Source organism: Nycticebus coucang, chromosome 6, assembly GCF_027406575.1.
Source record: "Nycticebus coucang isolate mNycCou1 chromosome 6, mNycCou1.pri, whole genome shotgun sequence".
NCBI classification, from domain to species: domain Eukaryota; kingdom Metazoa; phylum Chordata; class Mammalia; order Primates; family Lorisidae; genus Nycticebus; species Nycticebus coucang.
This window is the reverse complement of record NC_069785.1, coordinates 122,715,087-122,735,312: the sequence shown is the minus strand read 5'-3', so window position 1 is coordinate 122,735,312 and position 20,226 is coordinate 122,715,087. Positions and strand designations below refer to the sequence as shown.

General features: G+C 49.5%; 1 protein-coding gene and 1 long non-coding RNA gene across 2 annotated transcripts in view; one reads left to right on the top strand and one right to left on the bottom strand.

The window, feature by feature from the left end:
* Positions 1 to 2,269: 2,269 nt before the first annotated feature.
* On the top strand, positions 2,270 to 19,244 carry SCN2B (sodium voltage-gated channel beta subunit 2). The gene is made up of 4 exons (XM_053594170.1): positions 2,270 to 2,540; positions 13,050 to 13,216; positions 13,426 to 13,636; positions 14,333 to 19,244. The coding sequence occupies exons 1-4, from the start codon at positions 2,471 to 2,473 to the stop codon at positions 14,512 to 14,514; spliced, it is 630 nt and encodes a 209-aa protein (XP_053450145.1). The 5' UTR covers positions 2,270 to 2,470; the 3' UTR covers positions 14,515 to 19,244.
* The window catches only part of LOC128587796 (uncharacterized), a 6,528-nt gene continuing 3,181 nt past the window's right edge, over positions 16,880 to 20,226 (bottom strand). Inside the window, exon 3 of the long non-coding RNA XR_008380643.1 lies at positions 16,880 to 17,014. This is a non-coding gene — a long non-coding RNA (uncharacterized LOC128587796). The remainder of the gene's footprint in view (positions 17,015 to 20,226) is intronic.

The window sequence follows — 20,226 nt, the reverse complement described above, 5'->3', positions numbered from 1 at the left end:
TGTCTACTTTACCCCATTCTGTCTCCAAAGTTACTAATTTATTCAGGCATGCCCCAGAGCCAGGGACTGTGCTGGACTCCCATGTTATTCCTGCCCCTTCACACCAGCTTTTATGTTATTGCAGATGCTGACAATTTACCTGTCTCCCTGACAGGTAAATTGCAACCTGAACAGCCTGAGGGTAGATTGGGTGGACTTCATGTGTTCTTCAATTGCAATGAGCAACTGGAGTATTGGAGACACCCAGGGTTTCAGGAAGACCTGGGTTAGAATCCTGACTCTGCCCTTAACTATCGTGTATAAACTTGGGCCAGATTGAGCCCTAAGAGCCTCAATCTGGCATTTAAAAGAATCACTTATCCCAAGGCTAAGATTAAATTGAGATAACACATATAAAGAATTTGGCACAGAGTTAATGCTCAAAAACATTAGCTGCTCCATCATGGTGCATAGATGGCCTTTTACCAGTGCGTGGGATTGCAACCTGAGAACTAGAGGATGGGGTCACCTTCTCCTTTAGGGCCACCTTGCTACTCTACCCCCAAATTATCCTACTTGTGACATTAGTGTCTTTTGTCTTATTTTTACGAAAGGAAAAGTTTCAAACACACACAACAGAAGAGAGAACCGCATGATGAACACTTCACACTCATCATAAGTTCGTTTCAACACTCAGTCATGTCTACCCTTGTGTCACCTAAGTCTTCTACCTCTTTTTTTCTTGAATATTTTATTTATTTATTTATTTATTATTTTTTGAGACAGAATCTTACTCTGTCACCGTGGATGGAGGTCATGGTGTCATAGCTCACTGTGACCACAACTCTTGGGCTCAGGTGATCCTCTTGAATCAGCCTCCCAAGTAGCTGGGACTACAGGGCACCTGCCATAACACCCTGCTGGGTTTCTTTTTTAAACAGAGACAAGGTCTCTCTCTTACTCAGGCTTGTCTCTAACTCATGAGCTCAGGCAATCCACTGGCCTCGGCCTCCCAGAGTGCTAGGATTGCAAGCATGAGCCACCACACCCAGCTATTTGAATATTTTATTTTTATTTTTTGAGACAGAGCCTCAAGCTGTTGCCCTGGGTAGAGTGCTGTGGCATCACAGCTCACAGCAACCTCCAACTCCTGGGCTCAACTGATTCTCCTGCCTCTGCCTCCCAAGTAGCTGGGACTATAGGCACCTGCCACAATGCCCGGCTATTTTTTGGTTTGCCCGTCATTGTTGTTTGGCAGGCCCGGGCTGGATTAGAACCTGCCAGCTCAGGTGTATGTGGCTGGCGCCTTAGCGGCTTGAACCATAGGTGCTGAGCCATATTTCTTTATTTTTTGAGACAGAGTCTCACTATGTCACCCCTAGTAGAGTGCTGTAGTGTCACAGTTCACAGTAACCTCCAACTCCTGGGCTCAAGCGATTCTCCTGCCTCCACCTCCCAGGTAGCTGAGACTACAGGTGCCCGCCACAATGCCCAGCTATTTTTTGGTTGCAGCCATCATTGTTGTTTGGCGGCTCGGGCTGGATTCAAACCCGCCAGCTCAGGTGTATGTGGCTGGCGCCTTAGCCGCTTGAGCCACAGGTGCCGAGCCTCTTTGAATATTTTAAAGCAAATTCCAGCCATCATATCATTTAACCTATAAGCACCTAGTTTATATCTGTATCAGATAAAGATGTAAAGAACAGTACCACCATATTTTATCACAAAATTAAGAATTATTCATTAATTCAATCGAATACCTAGTCCATATTTAATTTTCCCCAAATGTCTTTTTCCTGTTGATTTGTTTGGAACTGTATTATGTTTGACTGTAAGATCTCTTTGGTGTTTTTTACACCAGCCTGCTTTGACATGTTCTGTTCTCAGTGGAAATGTTAGTATGAGGAAGTCTTTACTTCCTGAAAGTCTCTCCAACTCACTTCCCTGAACTCTTTCCCAATAACGCAAAAACAAACAATTCTTTTTTTTTGTTTGTTTGCCTGTTTGGCCATTCTGGGAGTATCTTTAATGACAGAGTTTCACCTCTAACAGTAGCTTTGAAATAAATAGATTCCTCTAATAACTTTCAAAATCCAACAATCCTTCAGCTGTAGCAGAAGGGCAAGATTTGCTTTGGTTCTTGTTTTAGAGGGCAACAATTTCTGGAGATCTCCTTCTTTCCAGAAAGACTTTTTTTAATGCCCTCCCACCTGCTTTTTGAAATCCACCAACCACAGTATTTACTCCAGTCCCCCTTTCCTCTCTCTCTCTCTCTCTCTTACACACTCCCTCCCTCTCTCTCTTTTTAGCAGCTACATACAAGCCGGCCATATTAGAGAGATGGAAATAAAGCTTCCTTAATGTTGTATATGTCTTTGAAGTATATCTGTGCATAGTTTTTTTTAGCATCTAACCATTCCTTCCTTGTAGTCCTCGGCCCCTCAAATCACGCTGTCCCCTATAGCCCACCAGACCAACATCTTAGTCTCTGAAAATGCACAGAGATGCCCGGCTACCTCGCCCTGCCTTCAGTCTCACGGGGCTCAGTCTCTTTTTCTCTTTGGGTAAGTTAGACTCACATCTGCATGTGCCCGAGGGTTCAGAGGTGCAGCCGCAACTGGGAGCGGAGGGGGGTAGGGGACAGGAAAGATGACATTACTAGCGCTTCCCTCTGTGTCCTTGGGAAGGGAGGTGCTGGGGGGGCTGGAGGGACCATGCTGGGGAGCCACTGCCGGGACGACTTGGTCACAGAAATGTTGAGTCAGGGGATCTGAGGGTTGCTGGGGGGTGAAAATTATCAAGGGAAGTGATTTTTCTCTGGATTTCTCTGAAGTGGACCTAGGTGGGGGTGGGGCTGAGGATAGACTGAGTTGCAGGGTCTGTTCATAGATTGTTATTATTACTATTATTGTAGTTGCTGTAAACTGGGGCGCTGGGATTTCAGGCTCCCTTCAGGGGCTTCTTTTGTGAGTCTTGATCCTTGGAATCTGGTGAATTTAGGGTATTAGGAGAGCGTGCAGGAGAACTGAGAGCAGAAAGTTGAGGCTGGGTCTGGCTTCCCAGGAACAGTCCCACTGATCTGTTGGAGTGTGTGGGAGTGAGTGGCAACAGGCTTGGGGAATGCCCTCTGGGTTGAGAGCAGATCTGCTGAGGCAGGTAGAGTGGAGGAGGGGTCAGGTCCAGGGACTGAGGGAAAAAAGAAAAAAAGAAACCACCAGCCAAGAAAAGCCGTGGCCCTTTAAAGCCAGTCTCAGACCTGTCCAGCCCAGTCTTGCAGGCTGCCGTGTCCAGTGGCTCCAAATATTAATTCATAGTTGACCACTCACAGACATCCTGGGTGGTGGGTGGGCTAGAAAGTTATTTGCAAGCCTGCTTTATGGATAGTTTTATTCTTGCTTCTAAACTTGCTCATGGCTGATGCAGTAACTGAGGGTAAAGTCCAAGGATTGTTGGTGGGAATATTCCCCATCACAAAGTCTCTCTCTCTCTCTCTCTTTTTCTGTGGTGTGATGTGCTGGGTTTGGGCAGGAGGCCTGGGCAGAGATGGCGCAGCCCCCAGCGGCCTGTATGGTGAGGCCTATTGGCTCTGGAGTTATTTGGCATATTAATCGCAGAGAAGGAATGGAAGCTTTCTGCACTAGAAAGAGCAAGAGGCTTGAAATCCAACCTGGGTTTAAAGCCACCTTAGTCTTTTTTTTTTTAGACAGAGTCTCATTTTTTCACCCTGGGTAGAGTGCTGTGGCCTCATAGCTCATAGCTACGTACCTCAAACACTTGGGCTGAAGTGATCCTCTTGCCTCAGTTTTTCATTTTTAGTAGAAATGGGGTCTTACTCATGCTCAGGCTGGTCTTGAACTCCTGAGCTCAAGTGATCCCTCCCACAGGCCTCGGGCTTCAGTTCTCTCATGGGTTCAAGTGGAGGATGCCTTCTGCCTGGTTAGCTGGGATCTGACACATAGCAGGGGCTCTACAGGGGTTAAGCCCAGGCACTGTGTATAATCTTGTTTAGTCCTCACAGCAGCGGTATGAGGTAGATATTACCATTATACTAATGTTACAGGGAGGAAACGGGAGGCACAGAGAAATTAAGTAACTTGCCCGATAAGACGAAATGACTAGTGTAAGGGGAGCTGAGATTTGAGCTCCAGAGTCTGACTTCAGCACGTTCCCTTCCATGTTGGACTCTACTGCCCTCAACCTTCAAGAAATGGTACTGCCATGTTCATGGCCCGTGATTGATAAAGCAATCTCAAGTGCAGGCTAAAAGGAGAGTTGAGTGTGTGGCCTACCCATAAGGAGCCCAGGTGGGAGGACAGGGACCCTCTTTCAAGAGTTAGAGAGAGCTTCCTGCAGGAGGGAGGCAGTCTGGTGAGACCATATCTAAGTGGAAAAAAAAAAAAGGTGTATTCAGGACCAGGACCAGGGGAAGGGGAGTCTGGGATGAAGAGGTCTGGGTGCAGGGGAAGGAGGTCTGGGTGCAGGGGAAGATGGAGCCTGGGTTGAAGAGGTCTGGGTATAGGGGGTAGGGGGTAGGGTTGGGGGAGGATGCAGGAATGGGGACTTTGAACTTGAACATGACTGGTGCTGTAATGAGGCATGCCCCTAGCACTCCAAGGCTAAGGGCTGAGTGGACAAGGGATTGTTGGTGGTAGTAGTAGCATTGATCCCCAGGAGGGAGGGATGCCATGAGTGACAAGAGAAGGGACAGTGTCAGGACTGGGCTCGGTGTGACTATAGAGCTGGCAAAGAGAAAGGGCAGGTGGGCAGCTGGTTGTAGACGTGGGAGAAGAATGTGAAACTAGGTCTTAGCTAGAAGGAATGAATGATCAGGCTTCCCTAGAGTTTTTCTCAAGACTATTGACTTCGAAGTCACTGGCCTGGTTACCAAAATTTGGATTGTGTTAGGGGAGGCTCAGAAAGTGGAGTCTGATCCACACTCAGGCCCACTCATGTATCTGCTACTTGGGGCAGGGACCCAGATGTGGCGAGTAAGGTGTCTTCCTTTCTTTCAATAGACTTATTAAAAATATATATTTTTTTCCGAGACAGTCTCAAGCTGTTGCCCTAGGTAGAGTGCTGTGGCATCACAGCTCATAGCAGCCTCAGACTCTTGGGCTTAAGTGATTCTCTTGCCTCAGCCTTTCAAATAGCTGGGATTACAGGCATCTGCCACAATGCCTGGCTATTTTTTTTTTTAAGTTGTAGTTGTCATTGTTTTTTGGCGGGTCCAGGCTGGATTCAAGCCTGCCAGCTCCGGTGTATGTGGCTGGTGCCCTAGCTGCTTGAGCTACAGGCGCTAAGCCAAAATATTTTAAATCATAATTATTTTTCAACTTACTTTTTTTTTTTTTTTTTTGGTGACAGTTTTATTCTGAGGATAGAGTGCAGGGGCATCATAGCTCACAGCAACTTCAAAGTCTTGGGCCCAAGTAATCCTTTTGCCTCAGCCTCTCAAAAACCCAACTACAGACACTTATCACAACACCCTGATAATTTTTCTATTTTTAGTAGAGACGTGATCTCACTCATGCTCAGGCTAGTCTCTAACTCCTGAACTCAGGCAATCCACCTGCCTTGGCCTCCCAGAGTGGCAGGGTTACAGGCATGAACACCATGCCTAGCCATTTCAACTTAATTTTTAGCAGGACCAAATAAAATCATTCTACCTGAGATATTTTTCTGTTTAGATCATTCTTAGTTGTTATGTTTTCTAAAATTGCTATAAGCAAAGTAGAAGGTTATTATTTTACCAGTAATCAGGATTTAAATTTCTTTGGCTTCTACTAAAATTAATAACATATTTCACCTTGTTGTTTTAATTGGCATTTCCCCATCTACTTTTAAGGAGGCTATTCAATACTGGGCTTTTTTTTTTTTTTTTTCCTCCTTGGATAATATTTCTTTTCCATTTTTCAATTGAGTTACGTGGGTTTTTTTGTTAATATTTTGTTTTCTCACTATGTCATTGCAAATAAACCTTTTTCTATCAACAACATTACAAATTTTCCCAGGCTGATTATTTATCTATTGATTATGTTTAGTTTTTGCTAAATGAATATATAAAATTTTATTTTATTTTATTTTTTTGAGACAGAGTCTCACTTTGTCACCCTCGGTAGAGTGCCATGGCCTCATAGCTCACAGCAACCTCAAACTCTTGGTTTGGGCTCACGTGATTCTCTGGCCTCAGCCTCCTGAGTAGGTGGGACTACAGGTGCCCACCACGATGCCCAGCTACTTTTTTTTTTTTAGAGATGAGGTCTCACTCTGGCTCAGGCTGGTCTTGAACCTGTGAGCTCAGGCAATCCACCCACCTCAGCCTCCCAAAGTGCTAGGATTACAGGCATGAGCCACCATGCCTAGTCAGAATATACAAAATTTTAATAGTTATGTTAGCTTATCTTCTATGTCTTAATTTTAAAATTTTTAATTGTCAGGGGTACATAATAGTTGTATACCTGTACAGGGTACATATGATATTTTGATGCAGACATACAATGTGAATTGATCAAGTCAGGATAATTGGGGTATCCATCCACCAGGCATTTATCATTTCTTTGTGTTAGGAACATGCCCATTCCAGTCTTTTAAAATATACCCTAATGTATTGTTGATTATAGTCACTTATGCTATCAAATATTATCCAGTCTATCAAACTATCTAACTACATATTTTTGTACCCATGAGCTATCCCCACTTTATCCCCATTCCCCCATTCCTCCATCCTGCTACCCTTCCCAGCCTCTGGTAACCATCCTTTTACTCTTCTGTCTATGAGATCAATTATTATATTATTTTTTTTTGTAGAGACAGAGTCTCACTTTATGGCCCTCGGTAGAGTGCCGTGGCATCACACAGCTCACAGCAACCTCCAACTCCTGGGCTTAAGCGATTCTCTTGCCTCAGCCTCCCGAGTAGCTGGGACTACAGGCGCCCACCACAACGCCCGGCTATTTTTTTTTGTTGTTGTTGCAGTTCAGCCGGGGCTGAGTTCGAACCCGCCACCCTCGGTATATGGGGCCGGCGCCCTACCGACTGAGCCACAGGTGCCGCCCGAGATCAATTATTTTTAATATTTAGCTCCTACGTATGAGTGACAGTATGTGAAATTTGTCTTTCTGTGCTTGGCTTATTTCACTTAACACAGTATTATCCATTTCCATCCATGTTGTTTCAAATGGCAGGACTTAATTCCTTTTTGTGGCTATATAATATTCCACGGTGTGTCTGTGCCACAACTTTTTAAACCATTTATCCATTGATGGACACTTAGGTTGATTCCAAATTTTGTGAATATTGCTGCAACAAACATGGGAGTGCAGGATCTTTTCCACTTACTGAACTCCCCTGCTTTGGATAGCTCAGCAATGAGACTGCTGAATCATAGGGGAGTTCTATTTTTAGTTTTAAGGAGCCTCCATACTGTTCTCCATAGTGGTTGTACTAATTGACATTTCCACGAACAGTGTACAAGGTTGCCCCTTTCTCCACATCCTTACCAGCATTCAGTATTGCCTGTGTTTTTGATAGAAGTAATTTTAACCGGGCTGAGATGGTATCTCATTGTGGTTTTGATTTGCATTTCTCTGATGACTAATGACGTTGAGCATTTTTTCATATACCTGTTAGCCATTTGTATGTTTTCTTTTGAGAAATGTCTGTTCAGATCCTTTGCCCGTTGTTAAATGGAATTATTTGATTTTTTTCCTGTTGAGTTTTGGGAGCTCCTTATATATTCCAGTTATGAATTCTTTGTCAGGTGGCTAGTTTGCAAATATTTTCTCCCATTCTGTAGGTTGTCTCTTCATTTTGTTGATTGTTTCCTTTGGTGGGTAGCAATAGACTTTTATTGAGTGCCTGCTGTGTACCACCTTCTGGTATGTGTGCCAGGGATACTGAGATGAATTAAAATCAGTTCCCTGGAGCCTCGTGAGGGACATGGGAACATAAGCAAATAATAATAAAGCAACATTATATGTGTTATAATTATAATAACAGGAATAATGATAATAATAACAGCAGCTAACTGTTGTCAAGGCTGACTGTGCTAGGTAGTGCGCTGAGCTTTATATACATCGTAAGTCATTTAATTCTCACAACAGCCCTATAAAGTAGGTCTTATTACAGACAAGGAAACTGAGGCACTGGAATAGTAACTATCCTAAGATCAGGGTTAAAGCCCTGGTTTTGGCCACCATGCAAGTCTGCCTCCAAGTCATGTGGAAGAGACCAGAGCAGGACTAAGCAAGGGCAAGGACACTGGGGAAACTGTCACCAAGGTTAAGCCTTATGAGCTGGGACCTGAAGGATAAGTGAGTGGATGGGCCCCAGGGGAAGAAGCGTGAATGAGCTTCCCAACCGGAAGCAAAAGCATGTGCAAAGAAAGGCATGGAGGAGGGAAAGAAGGCAGTGTTTTCAGAAAAAGAGCTGGGGTCACTGGAGTGATGGGATCTGGGAGATGAGGCTGGGACATGGGCTGTTCCCAGATGGCAAATGGCTTAGAAGCTGTGCCCAGGAGCCCAGACTGGATCCTGAAGGCAACAGGGAGCCTTTGGAGGTGTGGAGGTGTGGAGGTGTGGAGGTAAGGGGTGAGGAAGATGGATTGCTCCTGGGGAGATGACTGGACTGAGAGGGTCTGGATGGTGAGGCAGTGCAGGCGGGGAGATGGGGCCTGGATGCCACTCTCACCTGGGAGGCGGGGTGGGGGGCTCTTAGATAGTCTTTATTTTGTTTTGTTTCTGTTTTAACCAAGAAGAAAATAAATCTGCTTTGGAGGTTGCTGGAGGGTTGGAAAGAGGAGTGAAGAGGTTAACTTTCAGTCTCTGCAAGAGGTGGTGTTTGGCAGATGAGCAAATGTTCATGATCTCTGCAAGATGGCCCAGTTGGGCCAGTTAGAACAATGGATGACAAGGGCCATGAGGGACCAGTGCGCCTTGGAGAGAGGGGTGCCTGGCTTTAGTTTTGGAGCTAAGACCAGGAGCCACATCCTTATGCACCCCTGTTGAATATCCTTTCCTTTATGTGAGTTGGAAATCAAGACACACAGACCCTAGACATGGTCCCTAGAGGGACAGCCAGGAAGACTGTGGGCTCCCCTTGGATGAAGACTCCTTTAAAAAGGACTATTCCCTGCAGGCCAACCTGCCTGGAACTGGGGGCTGGAAGTGATGGGGCTGGGCTTGCCACATGGACGGCAGGAGACCTGGTCCCTGGGATGCTGTGGAATGACAATCACATCCCCATCTAGATTTGACTTCTCAACCCATCTGGTGCTAGGCAGCCTGGTATCAAATTCTAGCTTTGTCACTTACTAGCTGTGAATTTATGCTATTCATTTAGCTTCCTTGTGCTCCATTTCCTCATCTGGAAAGTGTTGGTGATAATGGTTTTTTGTGAGTATTAAATGAGGTAATACGTACAGGGCTTAAACAGTGCCTGGCACTTTGTAAGAGTGTGATTATTATCGAGTTCTTTCTGTGGCCTGGGCTGCAGATTCTGCTACATGCAGCAGCAGAGATAATCAAGAGGCCAGGATCTTGCTCACACCTCTGACCAAGTAGGGCAATGGTTGGGTTATCTTTAATGAGAGCCTGGACTGGCAGAAGGCCTGTGTGGGCCTGGAGCCTGTGGGGCTCTGGGGAGGCCTCGGATTTTGGGATTCTGGGATTCTTAAGCTTCAGCTTGTCCCTTTCTCTGTGTGTCTCTTTCCTCATCATTAGAACACCGGGGCTAGATCTACAGCTCCTGAGGTTTCCCCCAGCCCTGGCTTCCTCGGGTATGGTGACTCCCCTTTCCCTCGCTGCAGCTGAGACTTGACATTTGACCACTGTGACCACTAGGGGGCACACGCGCTCCGCCTAGTGCCGCCTGCCGGAGCCGCAGAGGCAGAGAGAGCGGCGGAGTCCGCATTGCACCTTTCCGTCTGCCCCGCGCTCCCTCTGCTCTGCCCTTCGCCGCGGCAGGGTGCTGCTATCTCCTTCAGGATGATGTGGTTCAAGTTCCAAGCCAGAGAGCTGCCTCGGGCGGGGGTGGGACAGGCTCGCGGAGGATCACAATCCTGAGGGTCAGCCAGGCTTCACAGATCACTTGCTTTTGTGGTGGAGGGGTTGGGGGCAGGCCTGGGAAGGTGGGTCCTTCCAAGGAAAGGGGTTAGGGAGGCAGGGCGCTGCCGGGAGGGGAGGTGAGCTCAGGACAGGCCTCTGTCAGCTCCTTCTCTCAGCCTCTGCAGAGTGGGGGTGGTGTTGGTAGTTTCTGCACACCTCCTGCTAGCCTGGCACTGTGCCAGGTGCTTTCAGCATGGCTGTGAACGCGCAGGTGCCATGTCCTGGGCTTTATTCTTCCGTGCACAGCCCATGCTGCCTCCCCAGTTGCTACTCACCTAATGAGCACTTAACACTCACACCTGGCTTCTTCTGCCCTGGGGGTGAGACCTGCATGCCTCGCCCTCCATTTAGAGCCAGCACCTGAGACCATCTCCTGTTCTTAATTAAGTCCTGCCACTTGCCCTGGTCACTCAGCTCAGAGGCTAGGCTGACCGGGAGGAGGCTGCAATCAGATTTTGACTTCCCTGCTTCCAGACTGCAGGGCTGCGGCATCTGGGGCGGGGCGCTGCAGCTTTGCACCACAAATCAGTTTGAAAAAGAGGAACCCTGCAGGCCTGGGGTGTTCGCCAGATCTGGGGGAACTCAGGGGACTGGCTTGAGGGGTTGGTCTCCAAGGTGCCCTCAGGCCCAAGAAGCCTTTCCTGTTTATGAGGCAAAACCTGAGCAGAATTGAGGATAATAACAGCTACCCTTTGCAGAGCACTTACAGGTTATGTTAATCAACTTAACAACCCCGAGAGGTAGGTAGGTGTCATCATCTGTGTTTCACAGAAGAGAATGAGGCTCAGGGAGGTAAGGAGCTTGCCCACGCTCTCACAGTAGATTGATGCCGGAGCTGGGATTGAACCAAATCGAATCCCATTCCCTTTCTATGCTCTTCCCACATCAGCAGCTGTGATGCTTGCCTGGACAGTCTCCTAGCTGTGTCCTCTATCTCAACCCTCAGAAGAATACCCTCCTGGCTCTGTTCTGGCCCACAAGGCCCTTTGTGACCTGGTCCCTGCCTGCCTCTCTGACTGCAGTTCTCTTCATTCCCCGCTTTGGTCACTCTGCCCCTTCTGCTTCAGATATAGGAAGCTCATTCCAGCCGGTCTGTGCCCTTGGTAACTCCCACCCCCTGTCTTGGAACTTGTTTCCCTTGGAACTGCAAACACCTGGCCTCCTGCCTTTAGGCTGCTGGTGTCTCAGTGTATGTAAACTTTACCTTGCTTTATTTCTTGTAATCATGCGTCACTACCTACAACTGCATTTTTTTCCCCTCTTAATGTCTGTCCCTATCCCCAGAATCTAAGCATCATAATGTAGTGACTGCCTGTTTTGTTCACAGCCATAACCCCCAGGGCCTAGACTGAGTGCCTGGCACATAGTAGGTGATTTATAAGTACAGTGGGTGCCCCAACATGTATACACATTTTAAGAAAGGAAAAATTGGATTGAAATTGTAATACTCAAGTCATATTTAACTTCTGCAATTGCAATTGATACAAGATACAATATACAAGATAACAAACATTGTTTTTTCCTTTTTTAAAATGTGTGTTTGTTTATTTATTTTGAGACAGAGCCTCAAGCTGTCACCCTGGGTAGAGTGCTGTGGCATCACAGCTCACCGTAACCTCCAACTCCTGGGCTTAAGTGATTCTCTTGCCTCAGCCTCCCAAGTAGCTGGGACTACAGGCGCCTGCCACAATGCCTGGCTAATTTTCTGGCTGTAGTTGTCATTGTTGTTTGGCGAGCCCTGGCTGGATTTGAACCTGCCAGCTCTGGTGTATGTGGCTGGCACCTTAGCCACTTGAGCTACAGGTGCCGAGCCAAAATGTGTGTATATTTTTTCGGCACCTCCTGTACCTGGTAAATGAGTGAAGGAATGATGCTGAACACTACTGTTTATCCTGCATAAAGAAAACTAATTTGGGGAGATAAAGTTTTGACAATATTGGCAAAGAATCTTGGAGTTAAGGTCAGGCCTACTGTGAGTCTAGGGTGTGACATTTAAGGAAGGTGCCCACGGTGGCCTTAAGAGGAGATGCCCCTTAAAGGTCATGGCCTGGGCACCTTGCTCCCCTCCCTGTGGACTCCACCCTACCTAGAATGTCAGCGGGACAGGCCTTTTTTTTTTTTTTGCAGTTTTTGGCCGGGGCTGGGTTTGAACCCGCCACCTCCGGCATATGGGGCCGGTGCCCTACTCCGTTGAGCCACAGGGGCTGCCCCGGGACAGACCCCACTCCCAGGTCTCCTGAAGGATTCACAGATCCTGTAGTGCCGCCCTGCCAGCCCGTGTCAGCTCCTCGCTGTGGTGTTTCCAGGCCTGTCATTTCCAAAAGGGACTCCTGTCCCTGCAGACCCATCAGCTGGTCCCTGGACCTCTTCTTTTGGGGCACCTCTTCCCTCCCATGGCTCATCTGCCCTCTTTCCTACCTGTCAGAAGCCTGGAGAAGGTAAGGGAGCTGGGCTGGGCTGGGCACACAGCTTTGCTCTGTCTCTGGGATGTGGAGAATGAGGCCTTCTGAACCTCCATGTGTCTTCAGGCTGCCTGTCCCATGGAGGCCCCTGCAGTTTCAGCTGGAAGGGCTTTGGCCCAGCGAAGATGGCTAAAAGTGGTGGAGAAGAAGGGGGAAACTGAGGCAAGCAGAGTGAAGCCCCTTGTCCATGGTTGTTAGTAAGCAAGTCGTACTGGCAGGTCCCGGGCAGGTGGAGGGGCTGCCAGCAGTGGTCCTGGGATTTGGGGCCATTTGGCTCTCCCTGCTTAACAGATGACTTGGTTTCTCTGTCTACCCTACTTGCCACTTCTGGAGCCCTTATACACTGTGCCCACTCCATCCCTAACCCCGGACCGATTGTAGCTGCAAGGGATCCAGCTGCTGCCCACAGCTCTGCTCTGCCTCATCCCCACCCTCCCACTGGGTACAGAGGCTTGCCTCTTTCTGGCCTGTCAGCCAGGATCCTCACAGCCTATGGCTTTATTTGCAGTGCCACCAGGGCAGAGCATGGAGGTCACAGTACCTACCACCCTCAATGTCCTCAATGGCTCTGATGCCCGCCTGCCCTGCACCTTCAACTCCTGCTACACAGTGAACCACAAGCAATTCTCCCTGAACTGGACTTACCAGGAGTGCAGGAACTGCTCCGAGGAGATGGTGAGTCCTGGAGTGGGGCATGGGGGAGGGGCGGGAGCGCCGCAGCACAGAACCCACCTTTGTCACCAGCTGTCTGGTTCTGGGCATTGGCACAGGTGGGTTGCTACGCCTGGGTGGCCCTTCTGGAGGTAACCTCCTCTCTTCCCTGGCAAATGAGTGCATGGGAGGAAGAAGTGTCCCCACTGTCCTCCCTCTGCCTCGCTCCCCAGTTCCTCCAGTTCCGCATGAAGATCATTAACCTGAAGCTGGAGCGGTTCCGAGACCGCGTGGAGTTCTCTGGGAACCCCAGCAAGTACGACGTGTCAGTGACACTGAGAAACGTGCAGCTGGATGACGAGGGCGTCTATAACTGCTACATCATGAACCCGCCTGACCGCCACCGCGGCCACGGCAAGATCTACCTGCAGGTCCTCATGGAAGGTGAGGGACAGGGAGTGGCCGCCATGGGGTCCCTAGCCCTTCCCACCCACCCCCTCTCTGTGGCATTAACTCAGGGCCCACTGGGGAGGCTGCCCCTCCTGAGGCTGGGAGCAGCAGTTTGTGCTGTGTGGAGGACATCTGTCCCCTGCCATCCCTGAGGACCTGGGAACATGTCCCAGAGAGTCCTCAGAATGACGTAGATTATGATCACCATCTTAATAATCATGACAGAGTCCATTTACTGAGCCCTTAACTATATTATCCCTCAGTCAGCAGGTCAACTCTATTCATCCATTATTCTTCTTCTGTCCTTGTAAAAACCTATGAGGAAGGTAATATTATAGCCCCATTTTACAGATGGGGAAACCAGAGTTTGAGAGGATAAGTTACCTAAGGTCATACAATTCATAAATTGTACAATCAGGACTCAAAATAGATCTGTTTGATCTCAAAGTCCATGCTTTTCATGACCCTACCATACTGCTTCCTCTGGGGGCTTTTTGCTGCCCTGAGATTTCAGGGTGGGGGTGCTTAGAGGTCGGTTGCCTGGGCTGCTTTTTGGCTTTGACTAAAGTCTTTTCCTTAGAGGAAAGTAAAGTCAGGAGCACCCCAAATGCTGTGGGGAGCCGGGGCTGGTGGGGGAGGCCCCTTTTTCAGCCCTGGTGCTCAGCGGCCCTGCTTCCTTCCTTTCTCCAGAGCCCCCCGAGCGGGACTCCACAGTGGCAGTGATTGTGGGTGCCTCCGTGGGGGGCTTCCTGGCTGTGGTCATCTTGGTGCTGATGGTGGTCAAGTGCGTGAGGAGGAAAAAAGAGCAGAAGCTGAGCACGGATGACCTGAAGACCGAAGAGGAGGGCAACGTGGATGATGGCGCCAAGTAGTGGGCCGCCACCCTGCAGCCTCCTGTGTCCTGTCTCCGCCCACTCTCCACCCTGTACAGTGACCTTGCCTGCCCTCTCTTGGTGTGCTTCCCTTGAACCAGGACCCCCAGGGCTGGCCTGGGCCCTACTGAACCCCACACTTCGTATTCCCTGCCCTGCACCAAGAGTAACCACCTCTCTTCCATGAAACCTGCCATGGCTTCTGGGACGTGTGGGCCCTGGGGAGAGAGAAAAAGGACTCCAACCTGCTAGGCCCTGAGAGGAGGCAGGGGGCACGTGTGAGGGTCCCCAGAGGGAAGGGGGAGGAGGTGTGGCGGTGGTGGGGGACAGGCCCACTGTCCAGCCTGCCCAGCACTTGCTCTGGTGGTAGCTTCAGGAGGGACCTGGCATGTTGGGAGGACTCTCCTGTGCTGACTTGAGCTGCCTCATGAAGGTCTTGGGTGTGGCATCCTAGCGGCCCCCAGTCCAGGGCAGCCCTGTCAAGCTGGGGGTGAGAATGGCAGGTTCCTAAAAACTTTCTGGAGGGGGAGACATGTTAAAGGGATGACTGAGCATCTCCAGGGCACTGGAGGAAACCCAGGGCTGAAGCCTTGGCCTTTGTTTCCATTGCCAGCAGCCTCCCTGAAAACCTGAGTTTTCAGCTGCTGCTCATCCCTCAGGACTGTTGCTGAGGACAGTGCTGGAGGTAGGGGTCCCATTCCATCACTGGTGCCCACTGACAGGAGGCTAGTTTCAGAGTCAGCTGAGGGACAGAGGCGTAATTGTGCAGACTGCTCTCCCCCAGTGGGTGACCACCCCCACCTGGGCTGGGAGCAGGTAGAGAGGGGCTGCTTACTTTAAGGCTCTAGTTTGCACTTTCCCATTTGCCCTCAGTGGGGTTCCATCCTGCTGTTGGCTAGAGTGCAGGGAAGGGAAGGCCCAAGGCACTTGTGAGGGGAGGCCTTGGGGGCTCTGAGAGCTGCGGCCAGCCCTGTTCCATCTGCAGCCATGTTCCATGTTCCCCTGCCCCTCGACTCCCTGTGAGGGGACAAAAGTCACATCTGTGGGGAACAAACTTTCACTGCCACCGCACTCACATTCTAAGGGAATTGTTTAAGCCCGACAGAGGGAGAAAGAGACAGGAACTGCTGACTCAGAGAACACCACTTTGGAAGACCCTCAGAAATCAACTAGCCAAGCCACTCCTACTACAGATGGGGAAACTGAGGTTTCAACTGACAGACACCGAGGGTCCTGCCTTCTTCTCTGGATCCTCCATTTCCAGTCTGAATCAACAGAGCCATAGTTTTCCCTGTGAGGTGAGGGGTGGGTTCACCCAGCCCCATTCCTCTCCCAGCAGCCCAGCCTTTCTGGGCCAGGACTGAGGCAGAGGAAGGGAGAGGGTGGGAAGGCTGCAGCATAGCCCAGCCTTCCCAGAGCTCACCCCCATGTCTGCCTCTGCTCAGGGAATTAGGTGCCCAGGGTAGGGAATAAGTCTGGGGACAAGGGGTGGAGACAGGACCATGACAGTCTCAGGGACCAATCCTGCCTCAGTTGACCAACTTGGGGCAAGAACAATAGGGTATGGGAGATTCAGCTTAATTCACTTCAATAACCATTTATTGAGCATCTGCTATGTGCCAGGCACTGTGTCGGGTGCCAGGATGCACTCAAAGCCATAACAGAGTAGGGGACTGCCAGGTCAGCATCGGAGGAACCAAGATTAATTTTGGGGTGCATCTAATTCCACCTCTGCATCCGCTGCTTCCAGGGCTAGAGGTGGGGAAGAAAGAAGAGATTCTAGAGTCTTGGCCCTGGGAAAGAAGAAAAGGAAGTGAAGGAGGCCAGGCAGAGGGGGGACGGGGGAGGGGATGGGTGGCCCAGCCCGATTTCACCTGGGGGAGGTGAGTCCAGCCCATCTGGAAATTCTAACTCATCAGCTCAGTACCTAACTGCCAATCAACACACTGCCAATGGGGGTGGACTAAGCCGCCAGGATGTCTGGAGCAGGTGGACACTGCCCATCCTCCGTGCTGACCAGCTGGGGGCCAGGGGCCGAGAGGTGGGTGGTGGATACCTCACAGTAGCTGAGACCAAGGGTGGTTGTATACATTTCTGCAGCTTGCCAATTTTATTTTTGGTCACTCCTTAAGTGCCCTCCTCTCCCAGGATGAGTGAAGATCTGTGATGATGTTGGGAACTTTTTCTTTTTCCAGGACTCATGACATTTAGGGGAATTATTTTCAAGATTCCCTAGTTCATTCCAAGAAGTTCTATCTGTCCATAAAGAAGCCTGGAACTTCTGGGGTCTTGTTCTTCTCTGCCCTGGCCGGATGAGGTCCGAGGAAAGCAGTGGCTGCTCATGGGCCTCAGGGCCGGGCAGATGGGGCTGGGTCAGGAGCTGCCCAGGTACTAGCCCTGCCCTCAGATGCACTTTCTTCTCAAGCCTCTAGAATCTCCACCAGGGGTCTCACAGAGCTGCTTCACCCAGGGCAGTGAGGTTGGGAGCAAGATGGGGCTTCTGTGAGTAGAGGTGGAAAACTGGTGAGATATTTCCACAACAGCCATTTCTCTACCCTGCTTTCTAACTAACATATGCTGACAAGTCGTTCCTATTCCTGCACTGGGGGGGGTTGAGCCCCACTCCTGGCTGCACGTCCTTACCACTATGCTGTGCTGGTTTCACTCTGCTGGCTTTACCCACCACCCCTGCGTCCCCTGCTCGCTCAGAACCCTCCCATCTGCCTCCTCCTAATTAAGGGCCACTGCACAGAGAGACAGGCTGGCTAACCCACGGGATTTAGCTTTTAAGAACAAAGCACAATCTTTCAGGACTGAAATGCCTTGAGGTGCCTTGGAACTGGCTTTGGAAATAAGTATCTGGCCCCTAGCTATGGACTCATCAGAGTTATCCCATTTATAAAAAGGAAAAGCTGATTGGATCCATATTTCTCTGCAAGTCTCCTTCGGGATGTTGGGCTGGTAAATATTTACAAGGTCAGCTAAAGCAAAAAGACAACTGAAAAAACTGGCCAGGTTCAAAAGGATAGTCTCAGACCATAGGAATGGCTTGGTGCAGTTGACGGGTGATGAATCGAGAAATTCTCCTTCTTATGTCTTAAGGATAGACAGCCTGTGTCTCTTGCTAATTTCTTCCTGTATTGAAACTTGCTGATGCATTTGTACATAGCCTATATATAGAGGTATAGAGATATTATATATACAAATATAAAACATTTCACTTCACCCACCCCAAAAGTTACATTGGTGGGGGGGGAGAGGTGTAATCACTTCTCAATGTTTTGAGTTGATTCACCAAAGGCGAACTGTAGAATGAATGTTCTTATTGTTCTTGTGCACTTGGAGGAGAAAACCCAACTACCTATGCACGTTCTAGGTTTTATGTGCTGTGTAGTGGTTGGAAGGGGAGAGAAACTTAAATAGCTCTCTGCAACCTGACTGCTGGATGTATCTGCTTTGGGGCACGGAGTTGAGTTTCTTTTGCCATTTGTCTTATTCCTTGGCTCTTTTGGTGACAATAAACAGACTGTCTTCCCCCGAACATCCCTCATGTGTGGCTTTATCCAGGGGTGCAGTCAGGGTAGGTGGAACCTGGTCTGGACCTTGATGTGGACCTCTTTTGCTCCTTTCCTGGTAACCCCATTGCCAATGCCAGATCCCCACCGCCTGAGGCCTGCAAAGCTCTTGCCACACAAGGATGAGGACATCATTTATTCTTGCTGACAGAGCTTCCATCCTTTTGATGTCCTCAAGTCCCTGGGGACTTTACCGCGGTGGGTAACCATCCACTTCTCAGAGCATTCTTGATTATTTCTGGTATGAAGGCAACCTTGCAAGCCTAACTGTCACAGAGACACTGCCTGTTGTCTCCATGGACAGACAGGCCACCTCTCTCCTCCCTGTTTTTCAACAGTATCTGATTAGACAGACTTTTTCTTGCCTGCTCCAGCCTAGGGAAAAACAGGTAACAGTGGGTCAGAGTCTATCCCTGTGTAACTTCATGCAGGAAGGTGGCTGGTGGGAAGGGTCAGGTGACTCCTGTCCTGTTTCCATACTGGTGAATCCTATTCATGTGCTATTGAATCAGACCTAAGAAGTTCAGGACCAAAGGCACCACACCCCTAGTTAGGGGTTTCACTGTCCAGGACCTACCCTGCCCTTTTCTCTCCTGTGTTTCTCATTTTTCCGTCTCTTTGTATTTCTCTGTGTCTTACACACACACACACACACACACACCCCACACACACTCTTGCACAGGAGGCTTGCCAGACAAGAAAAGCCTCAATTTGCTGAATGGCAAGGACATGTTAAGTAGTTGGTTCCTACTTTTCTCCTGGTTTCTTTCTCCTTTCTATCTGCTCCCTGGGGACCCAGAGCTCTTCACCAGTGGTTAGTAGTTAGGAATATCCAGGTGGGTCCTGACATTGGTAATTTGAAGGCCTGCAAGGATTATAACTGCCCCTGAGAGAGAAGCCAGCTAGCACGTGGTAGCATTACACAAAGGTGGCTGGTACTTAAAAGAACCAAAGTTCCCTTGGTTTAGGAAGATATCTGTCCCTGGGAGTCTCCAAGTCCTCCCAAAGATGGGATGTCAGGGATGGTGCTTCTCTTCTTAAAGATAGGGAAATGGGGGCAAGAGATGTGGTCTGGGCAGCAGAGGGCACCAGAAATTCCAGCTGGTTCCTTCCGGGGTGGACACAGGTGCCTGATGTCCAGCCAGGACAGCGGCATCTTCCTCACTGGGCTTTACTCCAAAGAGAGAGGAGCTGGGCCTGGCTGCTGGAAGGGTTGGATTTGGCCCAGGCACCTCCTCTCAGTTGATTTTTTTTTTTTTTGGCCCAGCCTACTTGAGGCTGGGTAGCGTGGGGTTTTTTTTGTTGTTGTTTTTGGCCGGGGCTGGGTTTGAACCTGCCATCTCTGGCATATGGGGCCAGCGCCCTACTCTTTTGGCGCCGCCCCGGGTAGGGTGATTTTGATTGTGGAATGAGCTGCCTTGTGGGGAAAGGGCGAGCTCCCACCCTGGTGCTCAGAATTATTAGTCACTGGTTTCCTGTGTCCCTCAGTTGAGGCAGATGTACCTCCCAAAAGCTGCTGAAGCCTCCTCCCACTCATGGGATATCCTACGGGGACAGCTGAGAGCTGACTGCCACAGAATAGGAATCTGGGCCAGAAGGAGTGGGGCGGGACAGTAGATCTTCACAGCATCCCTAAGGAAAACATGCTCACTGTCCCGAAGGGGAAACCAGGGACCAGAATAGGGAAGTGACTTGCTTAAGGCCATGTGAAGAGTGAAGCACAAAGACAGGATGTTTGGGGTCTGCTGCTCTTGTCCCAGCCCGCAGCTGGCACTGGGCCTTGTGCTCAGCACGGCAGCAGATTCCAGTCCTGGCTCCTGCCCCGGTCAGCTGGGCCTGAGCTGATCTAAAAGAAGCATCTGCACTTCCTTAAGGGCTCAGTTTTCAAAGCTGAGGTTCAGACAGAAAAGCAACTTGCCCAAAGTTACATGGTTGGCATATGACAGAGCCAAGCCTGGAACCCAAGTCTCTCTTTCCCCGTAAAGGCCTTCCCTGGGCTGACCTGATGTCCCTGGGCAAGAGGACTCAAGTCACTTAGCTACTAGTTCCCAGGGTCATGTTCCCACACCCTCTTGGCATGACGTGCCTCCAGTTGGTTTGCATACAGGCCCTTTTAGGCTACTTGTCTCCCTCCTGT